This window comes from Lithobates pipiens, unplaced genomic scaffold, assembly GCF_037356315.1.
Source record: "Lithobates pipiens isolate NorthernLeopardFrog02 unplaced genomic scaffold, aLitPip1_a1.2 Scaffold_28, whole genome shotgun sequence".
Lineage (NCBI taxonomy): Eukaryota > Metazoa > Chordata > Amphibia > Anura > Ranidae > Lithobates > Lithobates pipiens.
The window spans coordinates 230,162,449-230,179,198 of record NW_027507789.1 but is presented as its reverse complement, the minus strand read 5'-3'; the positions used below and the strand labels follow the sequence as shown (position 1 = coordinate 230,179,198).

Genomic DNA, 16,750 nt, shown 5'->3' with positions numbered 1-16,750 from the left:
GCCCCGCGTTACAGACTCTGAGAACCCGCCCCCGACTCGGAAAACTTGCCCAGCGTCACAGACTGAGAACGCGCCCCGCGAACATGCCCCACGTCACAGACTCGGATCACGTGCCCCACGTCACACACTCGGAGAACACGCCTCATTTCACGGATTCAGAGAACACGCCTCACGTCACAGACTTGGAGAACACGCCTCACGTCACAGACTCGGAGAACACGCCTCACGTCACAGACTCGGAGAACACGCCTCACGTCACAGACTCGGAGAACACGCCTCACGTCACAGACTCGGAGAACACGCCTCACGTCACAGACTCGGAGAACACGCCTCACGTCACAGACTCGGAGAACACGCCTCACGTCACAGACTCGGAGAACACGCCTCACGTCACAGACTCTGAGAACACACCTCACGTCACGGACATACGACAGGCACTCCCAGCACGCAAATAACAGACAAGGCACAGTCCAGCTACACGGGGTCTCTTTTTTTTGTTTTGTTTTTTAATGAAATCCACACAAAGATTGGTGATAAAAAAAAAAAATAACTCTGGGATTAATATTGTGTTGTTGTTGTGGTGACTCGTGTTGCCCCGGCGAGGGAGCGTGAGGCGGTTTCACCTCTAGTTCCGGCGGATTGCTGTGACGTCACAGAATAAAAAGGAAATAAAATAGGATGTGCCCCGAACATAAGTGTGTAGATAACCAGGGAAATGAACGTGGAGGAGATTTATTCTGAAACTAAAAAAGGATGCCGGTCACCGGCATCGGACTTCGGGTTGTAGAACAGAATAAAATTCAAATAAATAAGAAGCGCACAATGTAAGACAAGTCTTCAGTCAGGTAATACAGGGCAGTACTGGGTAATACAGGGCAGTACTGGGCAGTACAGGGTAATACAGGGCAGTATTGGAGGTCATTGGGGTCTCCATTCCGTTCCTCAACGCTTGGCTAAGGGAGCGATCGATTGAGCCGACTACATGCACTCTTAAAAAAATAGCGAGGAAATTTTCTCTTGACATTCCGATGGACGCAACTTGACTCCACCGCAGTTGTTGGAGGAAGGTTATTCGGGGGGATGGAAGTCGGTTCATTCACACAAGAAAAGTATTGGGGGCTTGCCCGGGATTCAAGGCAAGTAGGAAGGCAGCTGGGACGATATATACATTATATACAGGGTGATGGTTCTGCTACACAAACACTGTGTGACCACGCAGCCAGGAAGGATCTCAAGAACACAATGGCTTGTTATGAGCCCGGGGGGGAGAAACCTTCTCGTGGTTGGTCATGTTGGGTCACGTTGGGTCATGTAGGTCACGTTGGGTGAGCCACTCATTGGATTTCTCTGTCTTTGGCACTTGCCAGCGTCCCACGAGAAAACGCCAAATGAAGTCAACAGATTTCAGTCTGCATTTGATCCGGTCGTCGATAATCCTTTACATTGAAACACAGGTGGTGGTGGGGTCCTCTCCAGATGGCCACATACCGTTCCCTCTTCCCAACCTCTGCCGCCATACAGTAATACTAACATCTCCATCAGAGGTGTCCCCGTCCACACCAGTGTGGTGGGATTTAATACTGCCGAAACGCTGAACTTTAGAACCAGATGTAGTGATCATTATGAAGAATAATAATATAAATAGCTGAGCGAGGGTTATATGGCGTTATAATGTACACGGGAAAGAGGGCGGGGCTTGTTTGGCGTCAGGAAGAAGCACAGGAGGGGGGGAGGGGGCAGTCTGTGTTGGATTATCGCTGTTTTAGCAAAGCTCTGTACATGGCAAATCCCAGGACGGCAAACACTGTGGCACCAAAACTTGCTCGTAACCAAAACGTGGAACCTTTCAGTTCGGCTTGTGACATGTGCCTGCGACGGGGGGAGAAAACAGAAAATAAAAGAAGTGGTTACTCTGTGTCCAGGGAAAAGGAGAAGAAGACCACCATTGTTAACAGAGACTAGTCCTCACCCCACATCACCCGCGAGGAGCAAGGGGCAAACTCACAATTCTGTGTATTCTGACCCGAAACCCCGTGTGACAGAACCAACCTCACACCCCGGAGGAAGAGACCACCCCTCGCACGGTATAGAAGGTAAGTCCTTCTGGTAGGACGACCTTTATGGGAAATGTATGCAGTACAATAATTCAATTTTAGGCTTTTGGTCCCTGATGATCAGAAGTGCTGTAGGTGGTAAGAGCAGAGGTAAGTACTGGTAAAGGAATAGAAGATATGGAGGGGAAGGCGGCTCCATCATCAGACCCCCCTCCCCCCAAGTCGTGTTTTGTGAGTTTGTCACAATGTTCTGTATTGGGAGTTCCTAAAGAAGGACGGGACTCATTCTACCCACAGCCGTCCTCTGTACATCAACCCGGCTGTGACACACACACCATGCCTCCTACCATCCAATATCTTTCATTGTGGAAAATGAACGACGTGACAGAAGCTGGGAAATACTGAGCAGCCATCTACGAGGCCAGGACCACCAACGTGCTGAACGTCAGCAGGGACAATAATATGGACAACATACGGCATCCCAGAGGTTATGGAACTACATTTCCCATGATGCTCCACTACGCCGCAGAGTGCATAAGGATCGGGGGTAATGTAGTTCCAAAACATCTGGCGTGCCAAGTTTTACCATCACTGACACATGGAGATACAGTAGCTCACAAAAGTAAGTACACCCCTCAGTGACATGTCTTCTGTCTTTTCATGTGACAACACTGAAGAAATGACACTTGTCTACAATGTAAAGTAGTGAGTGTACAGCTTGTATAACAGTGTAAATTTCCTGTCCCCTCAAAATAACTCAACACACAGCCATTAATGTCTAAACCGCTGGCAACAAAAGTCAGTACACCCCTAAGGGAAAGTGTCCAAATTGGGCCCAAAGGGTCAATATTTTGTGTGGCCGCCATTATTTTCCAGCTCTGCCTTCACCCTCTTGGGCATGGAGGTCACCAGAGCTTCACAGGTCACCACTGGAGTCATCTTCCCCTCCCCCATGATGACATCACGGAGCTGGTGGATGTTGGAGACCTTCCCCTCCTCCACCTTCCCTCTGGGGATCCCCCACAGATGATCAATAGGGTTGAGGTCTGGAGACATGCTTGGCCAGTCCATCACCTTTACCCTCAGCTTCTTTAGCAAGGCAGTGGTGGTGTTGGAGGTGTGTTTGGGGTGGTTATCATGTTGGAATACTGCCCTGCGGTCCAGTCTCTGAAGGGAGGGGATCATGCTCTGCTTCAGTATGTCACAGTACATGTTGGCATTCATGGTCCCCTCAATGATCTGTAGCCCCCCAGTGCCGGCAGCACTCATGCAGCCCCAGACCATGACACCCCCACCACCATGCCTGACTGTAGACAAGACACACTTGTCTTTGTCCTCCTCACCTGGTTGCCCCCACACACGCCTGACACCATCTGACACCAAATACATTTATCTTGGTCTCATCAGACCACAGGACATGGTTCCAGTAATCCATCTCCTTAGTCTGCTTGTCTTCAGCAAACTGTTTGTGGTCTTTCTTGTGCATCATCTTTAGAAGAGTCTTCCTTCTGGGATGACAGCCATGCAGACCAATTTGATGCAGTGTGCGGCGTATGGTCTGAGCACTGACAGGCTGACCCCCCCCACCCCTACAACCTCTGCAGCAATGCTGGCAGCACTCATATGTCTATTTCCCAAAGACAACCTCTGGATATGACGCTGAGCACGTGACCTCAACTTCTTTGGTGGACCATGGCGAGGCCTGTTCTGAGGGGAACCTGTCCTGTTATACCGCTGTATGGTCTTGGCCACCGTGCTGCAGATCAGTTTTAGGGTCTTGGCAATCTTCTTATAGCCGAGGCCATCTTTATGTAGAGCAACAATTCTTATCTTCAGATCCTCAGAGAGTTCTTTGCTATGAGGTGCCATGTTGTACTTCCAGTGACCAGTATGAGAGAGTGAGAGCGATAACACCAAATTTACCACACTTGCTCCCCATTCACACATGAGACCTTGTAACACTAACGAGTCACATGACACCAGGGAGGGAAAATGGCTAATTGGGCCCAATTTGGAGATTTTCACTTAGGGGTGTACTGACTTTTGTTGCCAGCGGTTTAGACATTAATGGCTGTGTGTTGAGTTATTTTGAGGGGACAGGAAATTTACACTGTTATACAAGCTGTACACTCACTACTTTACATTGTAGACAAGTGTCATTTCTTCAGTGTTGTCACATGAAAAGAGAGAAGAAAAGATTTACAACAAATGTGACGGGTGTACTTACTTTTGTCAGATACTGTATAGCAAACACTCTGCACCATTCTCGTCTCAGAGAGGAACATGGCAATCTAGAGTCATTCCATGCAAGGACTGTCTGTGAGAGTTATTGACTGCAATGAAGATATTTGCCAGCGCACCATGGAACGACGTCAATAGCGTCCAAACTGATAATTTATTGCATGATCACAAGTAGAGTGCCAAGTTTCGGAGTCACACCAGACCCCTTTGTCGGGTACGTGACATCACATGCCTGACGAAGGGGTCCTGCGTGACTCCGAAACGCTGCACTCTCCTTGTGTTGTGATCATGCAATAAATTATCCGTTTGGACGCCATTTACGTCGTTCCATGGTGGGCTGGCAAATATCTTCATTGGGACCTGAACCCGTATCCAGCTGGTTGTTGCTGCAGCACTCAAACTTGAGAGCTCATCCGGGAATGTGTGCGATGGGAATATGAAGTATTACTTATTGACTGCAAGACACAACAAAAGCAGAAAAACTCTATGCATAGCAAATAAGTCCGGCCATGCTTCTATATTGGGGGGTGGATGGAAAGAGATGGAGGAGGAAATGTAGGATGCCTCTCTACTCTTCTTGTTCTGACACGGGTCACGATCTGATAACAGTCCGCAGTGAACACGGTTGTGTTTTAGTACCACCTTAGTGAGGACAGGGAGGCCATCACATGTGGTGTAAATGGCACTGATGTCTCGTCATTGTCTGATGACTTCTGAGGGCCAATGACTGAGGAGGATCTCCTAGGAATGACCGTCCACCCGGACATCGGCCTAAATACTCCGACTCCTCCAAGGAATCAGGACAGAGGTGGAAGGACTGGTGACTACCGTAAGCAGCTCTATCGCTCCTCCACACATATTATTAGCACAGCTGCCCGATACCAGGAATATTCGGACATTCAGGAGCCAATCCTCAGGGGATCAGAGCATGCGTGGTTTAGTATGGGTTTCAGCAGAGGCAGTATTTCTAGGGTTAGTACTCAGCAGGATACACCCCTTAGAGGGCACACGTGGCAGGTACCTGGCAGGGGCTAGCGCTGGGTCAGCAGAGGTGTCCATGAAGATAGAATATTCCATGTGGGAGACGGGGTGGACTTGGTGTCCCAGGCTGCTATCTGCATCTGTAATCAGAGACTCCCCCAACACATCTAGCCAGGCTCTCAACCTTGTACACACACGGGGACGGGGAACAGGATCAGGGACGGCTCAGAAGCAACCCCACCCTGACAATACATCCTGCGTTCAACGTGCTGGATTGTGGCCTGCCAGTGAGCATCCGGTTCCTGAATGTTACCCATACCCAGCGTTGCCTGGGAATTTGTGGTGTCACTCTAACTTTCCGAGATAAACCAATCCCCACCCCCCACGGGGGTCTAAGGATCTGAGGTGTGGAAGGGGCACAACAGTATCTACAATCATCTACCCCATATACAGAGACTGGTACTGGACATACCACTCTACATTCTCCACTGGGCACAACTGATACCTGAAGAGCCTGTGCACACAGCCAGACAGATAATAAATAATGAAGGCACTCTGACTTGCAGCCCTCGTCAGAAACGTGGTTGAACGTTGGGCCTACACTTGGAGTCAAAGTCTATTAATCGCACCCCCAGCAGGCTGCCCCAGCACGTTGAACGCACCCAGAAGTTATTGCCATGACAGGTTTGGAGACTCTGGGACACATTGTGCCCCCAATATTCCCCCAAGTCACAGTATGCAGCCTGTGTTATATAGAAAATAATCTATAGCTCACTGTACACCCGAGACCGCTTATAAAACACCGACCCAGAGAATCCAAACCTCACAAACACAGCCACCCCTATAGAAGAACTACCAATCTGTGCTCCACTATGTCAGCAAACCTCCAAATTACACTCCAAAAAGTGGGAGGGGCAGGTGCGGTCAGTAGGGAGAATTAGTTCTTGCATGCACAGCTAAATTCTTTTACAATTACAGAACAGCTACAGCTGACCATTACACGCTACAGACTGACTACTACCGGAGGACAGCACCATACTGGAGAATAGTCTAAAGACCCAACGCGAGGCGGAAAAAGACCCAACGCGAGGCGGAAAAAGACCCAACGCGAGGCGGAAAAAGACCCAACGCGAGGCGGAAAAAGACCCAACGCGAGGCGGAAAAAGACCCAACGCGAGGCGGAAAAAGACCCAACGCGAGGCGGAAAAAGACCCAACGCGAGGCGGAAAAAGACCCAAACGCGAGGCGGAAAAAGACCCAACGCGAGGCGGAAAAAGACCCAACGCGAGGCGGAAAAAGACCCAACGCGAGGCGGAAAAAGACCCAACGCGAGGCGGAAAAAGACCCAACGCGAGGCGGAAAAAGACCCAACGCGAGGCGGAAAAAGACCCAACGCGAGGCGGAAAAAGACCCAACGCGAGGCGGAAAAAGACCCAACGCGAGGTGGAAAAAGACCCAACGCGAGGCGGAAAAAGACCCAACGCGAGGCGGAAAAAGACCCAACGCGAGGAGGAAAAAGACCCAACGCGAGGAGGAAAAAGACCCAACGCGAGGAGGAAAAAGACCCAACGCGAGGCGGAAAAAGACCCAACACAAGGATAAAGCTGTAACACCAGGGTAATACCCAGCAGTGACCTGAAGGGACACGACAGTATCTATTCACACTTCAATCATAAAATATAATGAATAAAGAAGATTTCTGTAGGGAATTTAGTGATGGTGGAAACCCTGAGCCCTGCAGAATATAGGCACAGATCTAAGGGGTGACACCGTGTACAGCATTGTGATACTGGTGACCTCTGGGGATCCCAGAAAACAATAAGCTCATTAGGACATGATCAGGAAGGGGGAAGTGCCTCCACCTCCTGGAGCACGGTGAATACAGAATGAGTGGCCCCCAGGGGACCTCTATGTCAGCTATTAGAGCGATTATACAACACAGTGCGAGGTGGTGACACAATCACCAGGCAGACCCTGGTCCTCCATTCCTGATCAGACTATAGGAGGGCATCGGTCAGGACAAACAGGGAATGTCATCCCTGACTTGGTTTAAAAGCTGCAGATTCCAGGGCTGTCATCCACATCCTTCCTTCAATAATTGCCAATTACACAGGACACACATGCCTTCTAGAGGCAGCAAGCAGGATGACCTAGAACAGTGATGGAGAACCTCGGCACCCCACATGTTTTGGAACTACATTTCCCATGATGCTCATGCACTCTGCAGTGTAGTTGAGCAGCATTGGAAATGTAGTTCCAAAACATCCGGTGTGCCGAGGTTCTCCATCACTGACCTAGAATACGCACCTTTAATGCAAGTAAAAACCAGCAGCTCCCTGACAGGGACTGAGGGTAACCAATTACAAAGCAGGAGCAGTTGTGACATCAGCATTGATCATACAGCAGGCAGACAAGGATTGGGAAAGGTGGGGGTGGAGGGGAATGGCGAAGGGACGGTTAGTTGAAGGTTAGAGGGGAGACGTGGTGCAGCAGCAGGACAGTGACAGTTGCCCAGACAAACTGAAGGGAACCCCTGCCGGGAGAGAAGAGAGACACAGGAACTGAACACAGGTGGAGCAGAGGATTCTGGGCAAGAAAACAATGAGGGGATGTGAGCAGTATAGGGAGTGGGGGTGGGGATTGGGGTCCCCCATGTGTGCAATACAAACAGGAACTAACATGGGTGCAGGGAACCCGCTTACTTCATGACTCTTTCTAGGTCACAGGGGTCTCCAAACTATGGCCCTCCAGTTGTTCAGGAACTACATTTCTCATCATGCCTAGTCATTTGTGTGATTGTCAGAGTCTTGCTATGCCTCATGGGACATGTAGTTCTGCAACAGCTGGAGGACCGTAGTTTGGAGATCCTCGTTGGGACATCATAACAGGAACGGAGGGGGGGGGGGGGGGATCCAGGGAATCAAGGCTTTCAACCCATGCACACTCCACCCAACACAAAAACTGTTTAGGCTGGAGATGGTCTGGAAGTATAAACTTTCTGGGCAGGTGCCTACATCCCGCCCCCACCCCAGATCTATCTGCCCCACACTTGTTTTATTACCCTGCTGTGCTGCAATCACAGGCTGAGCACAGAGCAGAGCGGTGTGAGGGGGACCTCCTCAGGTCTGGTGGGTGGAGAATCCAAAACCAGCAGCATGATTCCATTTCATTATAGGTGAAGCCCTTCTAAACAGTGGGACAAACTCAAAAATTGGATCTTTGGACTTACCGTAAAATACATTTGTTGTAGTACATTTAGGGACGCAGGAATCCGATAACTGTTGGTTTATACTGTCGCCTACATGAGAATTTGGACACTGGCAAACCAAAAATACAATGATCAGCTTGGTATAATCCCTACTCCCAGCATGCTTTAGTTTGGTGGAAAAGCAAGACACAGTAGAGGGACCAGTGTTCCCCAATGAACTACAAGACAGTTTACAGCAAGTACAAGAATTCTATACTCTTTAGTGTTCATTGAGGAACAAAGAAATTCTGGTGGGAGTCCCAAAAGTAGTGCAACAGGTCTGGGAAACAACAAAATGCTAGCAGCCCCCCCACATCAAAAAAAAAAAAAACACTAGATCTGCCTGAATGACCTCCCACCCAAAGCTGGTATCAGGGGAGGCTTGGACATCTACCTGATGGACCTTCCACCCAAAGTTGGCACTGGAGGAGGTCTGGACATCCACCTGAATCTGACATTAGAGGAGGTCTGGATATCCACCTGAAGGACCTTCCACCCAAAGCCGATATCAAAGGAGACCTGGACCTCCACCATAAGGACCTTCCACCCAAAGCTGGTATCAAATTAGGACCTCCACGGGAAGGACCTTACACTCAAAGCTGGTATCAGGAGGCCTGGACATCCACCTGGTAGAGCTCAGGGAACATGTAAATAGAAGACCAAGAATCAGCCTGGCAAACCTGGGAAACAGCTGATAGGGGCCCAAAAGCCCAAGAAGAACTTACAGATCTAGTAGAGTGCACCTTAAAAGGAAAGGGGCCCCAAGAATTGATGATACTTTGAGCCACCGAGAAATAGTGGACTGAGAAGTAGGTTCAGCAAAGAGAGGGTCAAGCAGACCTGCACAGCACAAACTATATCCAGGCAATGGAGGGAGATCTTTCTCTGGTTAAATGGAGTCAGACAAATAAATGGAAGAACAATTTTCTGGTTGAGGTCAAAGTCTGACCTTAGAAATAAAGCAAGTTCTGGGCCTTAGCACCACCCTCTCCCTGTGCAAGACCAGGAAGGATTCTTTACAGGGTAAAGCCACGAGTCTGCACACAAACTTTGCAGACGGAACGGCAACAAGGAATGCAGTCTTGTGCATGAGGGTGGAAAGAGGGAAAATACGGGACCAGTTCAAATGACATTTCTTGAAACGCTGAGATAACTAAATTCAGATCCTATGGAGTCACTGTGGATGTGATGGTAGACTTTATGGAAAGTAGAATTCCTAACCTTCAGTATCTGGGGATCACAGATTAGGATGTGTCTCAAAACTTGATTGAAGTAACATAATAAACTGGGCCAGTCCTGATCTATGAGGATCACACAAATGCCCTCTATTTCAATCAGGATCAGGAGAGAATTCCAAGGAGCCACCAGAACACTGACTGCTTCCAGAAGAATCCTGTACCTGGAGACAAATCTGACTAGTTTGTTATTGAACCTGGATAGGAGATCCAAATCCCCCCCCTACGACACAGGTCCTGCAGCACCTCCGAGGGGGGAGGGGTGAAGGGATCACTCCCCCAGGAAGGCACATCAAAGAGGGGCGTGGAAACAAAGTTCTAGCTTATAGTCTGTAGAAACTGTTTCCAACACTAAAGTATCTGAGATGCTGGCTGTTCAGATATCCTCAAAGGCCAACAGACATCCCCCCCATTGTGAGAAAATGGAGGCTCCCCTTCATGAAGGAGATTTTATGCAGGTTGGGGGGGGGGGGGGGGGGTCTGGAAGCCCAAGGTTTATGGTTAAACTGGGTGCCTGGCTTAGGTTTGGCTCTGGCGGTTGAGGCCCGAAATATCAACATGAACTCTTCTTGGCCCCTGATAAGTGGATGAATGTTCCCACCCCCAAGGTATTGGTTTCTTCTGCTGGGACAGATGAGACATTTTACCCCAGGTGACCTCCTTAATGAGGGTGTCCGAAGCAGCTCCAAAAAGATACCCTGTACCCATGAAAGATGGCTGGGAACAGGGGGTGCACCAGAAAGGTGTTGGTAGTCCTTGGGGGCTACACTTGTCTTAGGATGGCAGGGACTCAAGCAAAGGAAAACATGGTGAGGCTCTTAGGCCGTGCAATGGGTGCATGGCAATCAGCCTCTAGACCACTATTAGATGGGGGGCTGGTGGGAAGCAGTACAGCATGACTGCTCCTTGTGCATCTCGGATCCGAGGTGTTGAACTACAAAGCAGGGACAACGTAGCTCATGGTACAAAGGCCAAACAAGCTGCTGGTAGCAGGAGATGTTCAGGAGGTCACTGTACACGGGGGGGGGGGGGGGGGGGGGGGGGGGGGGGTGGGAGGAGGAAACGAACCTCCTGAGAATAATCCACATCACTTACTATCAGGAGCAACGGCGGGAAAGAGCTTCTTCAACGCCGGCTGCCAAGAACAGCATGGAGCACTCTACCTAGCAGATGACAATGTTGAGGGACTCAGTCCCCTCAACATTAACACTGTGAGGTAAACCAACAACCTGGGAACACCCAACATGGTGAGTCCTGATGGTCACATCTGAGGTTAGGTCACAGCTCTGGACCTGAAAAGTGCTCCACGGGTAACCTTTACCTGAATGCTTAGGTCTGGAAAGTGCCGCGATTCAGTGCCCCAAGGTCAGAATCAAGGTAAGACCTGTGATTGGCGGTCCAGTCCAGGAACACCTTTCAAAGCGTCTGTTGAGGATACACCGATTCAGATACATAAAGAGCTCAGCTCAAGCAAAGAATCAAAAGAATCTTTATTTCAAATAAAATAAAAACGGTTTTCTTAGCAGCCTAGAAGGCATCCATCCTCCCAGGACACTAGTAATAAAACTGAAGGCATGCTAGGAGTGGGAGGGGTTATACCACGCTGGTCCCTGTTTTTTTTACCAGTGTCCTCCTGTAGATGATTGAGGATGACCCCGGCGTGTTCGCAGCGCCACGTGCCGCCAGGAAGCTGACACTCCGCAGCGCTAAATCACAGGCAGTGAGACATTTCCTGATCCGCGGCTGCACAGTGCCTCACTGCCTGTGATTAGCGCGGCGGAGTGTCAGCTTCCTGGCGACACGTGGAGCTGCGAACACGCCGGGGGTCATCCTTATAGATGACAGTATAACCCCCAACAGTCACTGAATTCCTGGGCCTTTCAATGAAACGCACACAAGTTCTATAACAAGAGATTCTATTCACCAGACACATTCCCATACATTACAGGCTGGAGAACCGCCCCTCCCATGTGATCCCTGCCAGGAAGACAGCTGTGTGCCGGGAAATACCTTCCCCCGAGCCCTTCATGTATACATTGATGATCGTCAGACGAGTCGTGTAAATTACAGAGAGCACCCGGAGGGCATTTCTACCTCCGGACGTCCATTACAGAAAGGGATGTGCTCTACAACTGTACAGAGCGTATACTACCATCCATATCATATACACCTATACAGAGCGTATACTACCATCCATGTCATATACACCTGTACAGAGCGTATACTACCATCCATGTCATATACACCTATACAGAGCGTATCCAACCATCCATGTCATATACACCTGTACAGAGCGTATCCAACCATCCATGTCATATACACCTATACAGAGCGTATCCAACCATCCATGTCATATACACCTATACAGAGCGTATCCAACCATCCATGTCATATACACCTGTACAGAGCGTATCCAACCATCCATGTCATATACACCTGTACAGAGCGTATCCAACCATCCGTGTCATATACACCTATACAGAGCGTATCCAACCATCCATGTCATATACACCTGTACAGAGCGTATACTACCATCCATGTCATATACACCTATACAGAGCGTATCCAACCATCCATGTCATATATACCTGTACAGAGCGTATCCAACCATCCATGTCATATACACCTATACAGAGCGTATCCAACCATCCATGTCATATACACCTATACAGAGCGTATCCAACCATCCATGTCATATACACCTGTACAGAGCGTATCCAACCATCCATGTCATATACACCTGTACAGAGCGTATCCAACCATCCATGTCATATACACCTGTACAGAGCGTATCCAACCATCCATGTCATATACACCTGTACAGAGCGTATCCAACCATCCATGTCATATACACCTGTACAGAGCGTATCCAACCATCCATGTCATATACACCTGTACAGAGCGTATCCAACCATCCATGTCATATACACCTGTAGAGAGCGTATCCAACCATCCATGTCATATACACCTGTACAGAGCGTATCCAACCATCCATGTCATATACACCTGTACAGAGCGTATCCAACCATCCATGTCATATACACCTGTACAGAGCGTATCCAACCATCCATGTCATATACACCTGTACAGAGCGTATCCAACCATCCGTGTCATCTACACCTGTACAGAGCGCATCCAACCATCCATGTCATATACACCTGTACAGAGCGTATCCAACCAACCATGTCATCTACACCTGTACAGAGCGCATCCAACCATCCATGTCATATACACCTGTACAGAGCGTATCCAACCAACCATGTCATCTACACCTGTACAGAGCGCATCCAACCATCCATGTCATATACACCTGTACAGAGCGTATCCAACCATCCATGTCATCTACACCTGTACAGAGCGTATCCAACCATCCATGTCATCTACACCTGTACAGAGCGTATCCAACCATCCATGTCATATACACCTGTACAGAGCGTATCCAACCATCCATGTCATCTACACCTGTACAGAGCGCATCCAACCATCCATGTCATCTACACCTGTACAGAGCGTATACTACCATCCATGTCATCTACACCTGTACAGAGCGTATACTACCATCCATGTCATCTACACCTGTACAGAGCGTATCCAACCATCCATGTCATATACACCTGTACAGAGCGCATCCAACCATCCATGTCATATACACCTGTACAGAGCGTATACTACCATCCATGTCATCTACACCTGTACAGAGCGTATACTACCATCCATGTTATCTACACCTGTACAGAGCGTATCCAACCATCCATGTCATATACACCTGTACAGAGCGTATCCAACCATCCATGTCATCTACACCTGTACAGAGCGCATCCAACCATCCATGTCATCTACACCTGTACAGAGCGTATACTACCATCCATGTCATCTACACCTGTACAGAGCGTATACTACCATCCATGTCATCTACACCTGTACAGAGCGTATCCAACCATCCATGTCATATACACCTGTACAGAGCGCATCCAACCATCCATGTCATATACACCTGTACAGAGCGTATACTACCATCCATGTCATCTACACCTGTACAGAGCGTATACTACCATCCATGTTATCTACACCTGTACAGAGCGTATCCAACCATCCATGTCATATACACCTGTACAGAGCGCATCCAACCATCCGTGTCATATACACCTGTACAGAGCGTATCCAACCAACCATGTCATCTACACCTGTACAGAGCGTATCCAACCATCCGTGTCATATACACCTGTACAGAGCGTATCCAACCATCCGTGTCATCTACACCTGTACAGAGCGTATCCAACCATCCGTGTCATATACACCTGTACAGAGCGTATCCAACCAACCATGTCATCTACACCTGTACAGAGCGTATCCAACCATCCGTGTCATATACACCTGTACAGAGCGTATCCAACCATCCATATCATATACACCTGTACAGAGCGTATCCAACCATCCATGTCATATACACCTGTACAGAGCGTATCCAACCATCCATGTCATCTACACCTGTACAGAGCGTATCCAACCATCCGTGTCATATACACCTGTACAGAGCGTATCCAACCATCCGTGTCATCTACACCTGTACAGAGCGCATCCAACCATCCATGTCATATACACCTGTACAGAGCGTATCCAACCAACCATGTCATCTACACCTGTACAGAGCGCATCCAACCATCCATGTCATCTACACCTGTACAGAGCGTATCCAACCAACCATGTCATCTACACCTGTACAGAGCGCATCCAACCATCCATGTCATATACACCTGTACAGAGCGTATCCAACCATCCATGTCATCTACACCTGTACAGAGCGTATCCAACCATCCATGTCATCTACACCTGTACAGAGCGTATCCAACCATCCATGTCATATACACCTGTACAGAGCGTATCCAACCATCCATGTCATCTACACCTGTACAGAGCGCATCCAACCATCCATGTCATCTACACCTGTACAGAGCGTATACTACCATCCATGTCATCTACACCTGTACAGAGCGTATACTACCATCCATGTCATCTACACCTGTACAGAGCGTATCCAACCATCCATGTCATATACACCTGTACAGAGCGCATCCAACCATCCATGTCATATACACCTGTACAGAGCGTATACTACCATCCATGTCATCTACACCTGTACAGAGCGTATACTACCATCCATGTCATCTACACCTGTACAGAGCGTATCCAACCATCCATGTCATATACACCTGTACAGAGCGCATCCAACCATCCGTGTCATATACACCTGTACAGAGCGTATCCAACCATCCATGTCATATACACCTGTACAGAGCGTATCCAACCATCCGTGTCATCTACACCTGTACAGAGCGTATCCAACCATCCGTGTCATATACACCTGTACAGAGCGTATCCAACCAACCATGTCATCTACACCTGTACAGAGCGTATCCAACCATCCGTGTCATATACACCTGTACAGAGCGTATCCAACCATCCGTGTCATCTACACCTGTACAGAGCGTATCCAACCATCCGTGTCATATACACCTGTACAGAGCGTATCCAACCAACCATGTCATCTACACCTGTACAGAGCGTATCCAACCATCCGTGTCATATACACCTGTACAGAGCGTATCCAACCATCCATATCATATACACCTGTACAGAGCGTATCCAACCATCCATGTCATATACACCTGTACAGAGCGTATCCAACCATCCATGTCATCTACACCTGTACAGAGCGTATCCAACCATCCGTGTCATATACACCTGTACAGAGCGTATCCAACCATCCATATCATATACACCTGTACAGAGCGTATCCAACCATCCATGTCATCTACACCTGTACAGAGCGCATCCAACCATCCGTGTCATATACACCTGTACAGAGCGTATCCAACCATCCATATCATATACACCTGTACAGAGCGTATCCAACCATCCATGTCATCTACACCTGTACAGAGCGCATCCAACCATCCATGTCATCTACACCTGTACAGAGCGTATCCAACCATCCATGTCATATATACCTGTACAGAGCGTATCCAACCATCCATGTCATATATACCTGTACAGAGCGTATATAGGCATACATTCCTGTCCTCTCACCCCAGGCTGGACAATGACACATACACGCTCTCTGTAATAAGTATATTAGTGTATTAGATTGTCAGCACTTTGTACCACACAACTAAGCTGACATTAGTGTGTTAGGGCAATGTGACTTCTATAGATAGATGTATATATCACATGCTTTAGTGTTAGAGCGCCGTGTGCAGGCAGAGAATAAAATGAAAGACCTGTTAACAACGGCGGTGAAGAGTTTGTTCTTTACGGCCTGGAGGAGGTCAGAGTGGAGCAGATTCTGACACAGGCAGAACGTACACCTATTGCAGGTACAGAGGCAGCGTAACCGGGCGTGACTGCGGAGACACACAGAAGATAAAGGGTCAGATCCTGTGTACACCTACCACATACATGAGTACATGAGCACTGCGCTGACACAGGACACACCCCCTACACATCCCCCGCCATGGAAAACACGCAACGTGTCATGTGATCAATATTCCTGTCCAAAAATCATAGATCCCTCTGATTATAAGATATAAGGACCACCTCCCATCATATAATAGAACTACAACCTATAGACCTGTATAGGGTCCCCTCATTACAAGATCTAGGAGAACCCCCTATCATATAACAGAACTATAACCTATAGGCCTGTATAGGGTCCCCTGTTTATACAACCTTAAATTGCAAAAAAAAAAAAAAAAAAGAAGAAGTCGGGGCGCTGTGTAAAATCTACATAAAAACAAGATGTAATGATCTGTAAATCTCATAATTTTGTTCACAATAGAAAATAGACAACATGTCAGATGTTTAAACTGAGAAAATTTACCATTTTAAGGGAAAAGAAATCAGGTCATTGTGACACTGATGGCAGCAACAAGTCTCAAAAAAGTTGGGGCGGGGCCATGTTTAGCTCAGTGTAGCCCCCCCTCTTCTCCCAACAC

The 16,750-nt window shown here is 48.4% G+C and overlaps 1 protein-coding gene across 1 annotated transcript in view; it reads right to left on the bottom strand.

Moving 5' to 3' along the window:
• Positions 1 to 484: 484 nt before the first annotated feature.
• RHOT1 (ras homolog family member T1) overlaps positions 485 to 16,750 on the bottom strand; it is a 42,038-nt gene continuing 25,772 nt past the window's right edge. The window contains 3 exon segments of the mRNA XM_077460704.1: positions 485 to 1,869; positions 5,317 to 5,460; positions 16,037 to 16,159. Of these exon segments, the coding sequence (XP_077316830.1) occupies positions 1,752 to 1,869; positions 5,317 to 5,460; positions 16,037 to 16,159 (385 nt within the window). The 3' untranslated portion in view covers positions 485 to 1,751.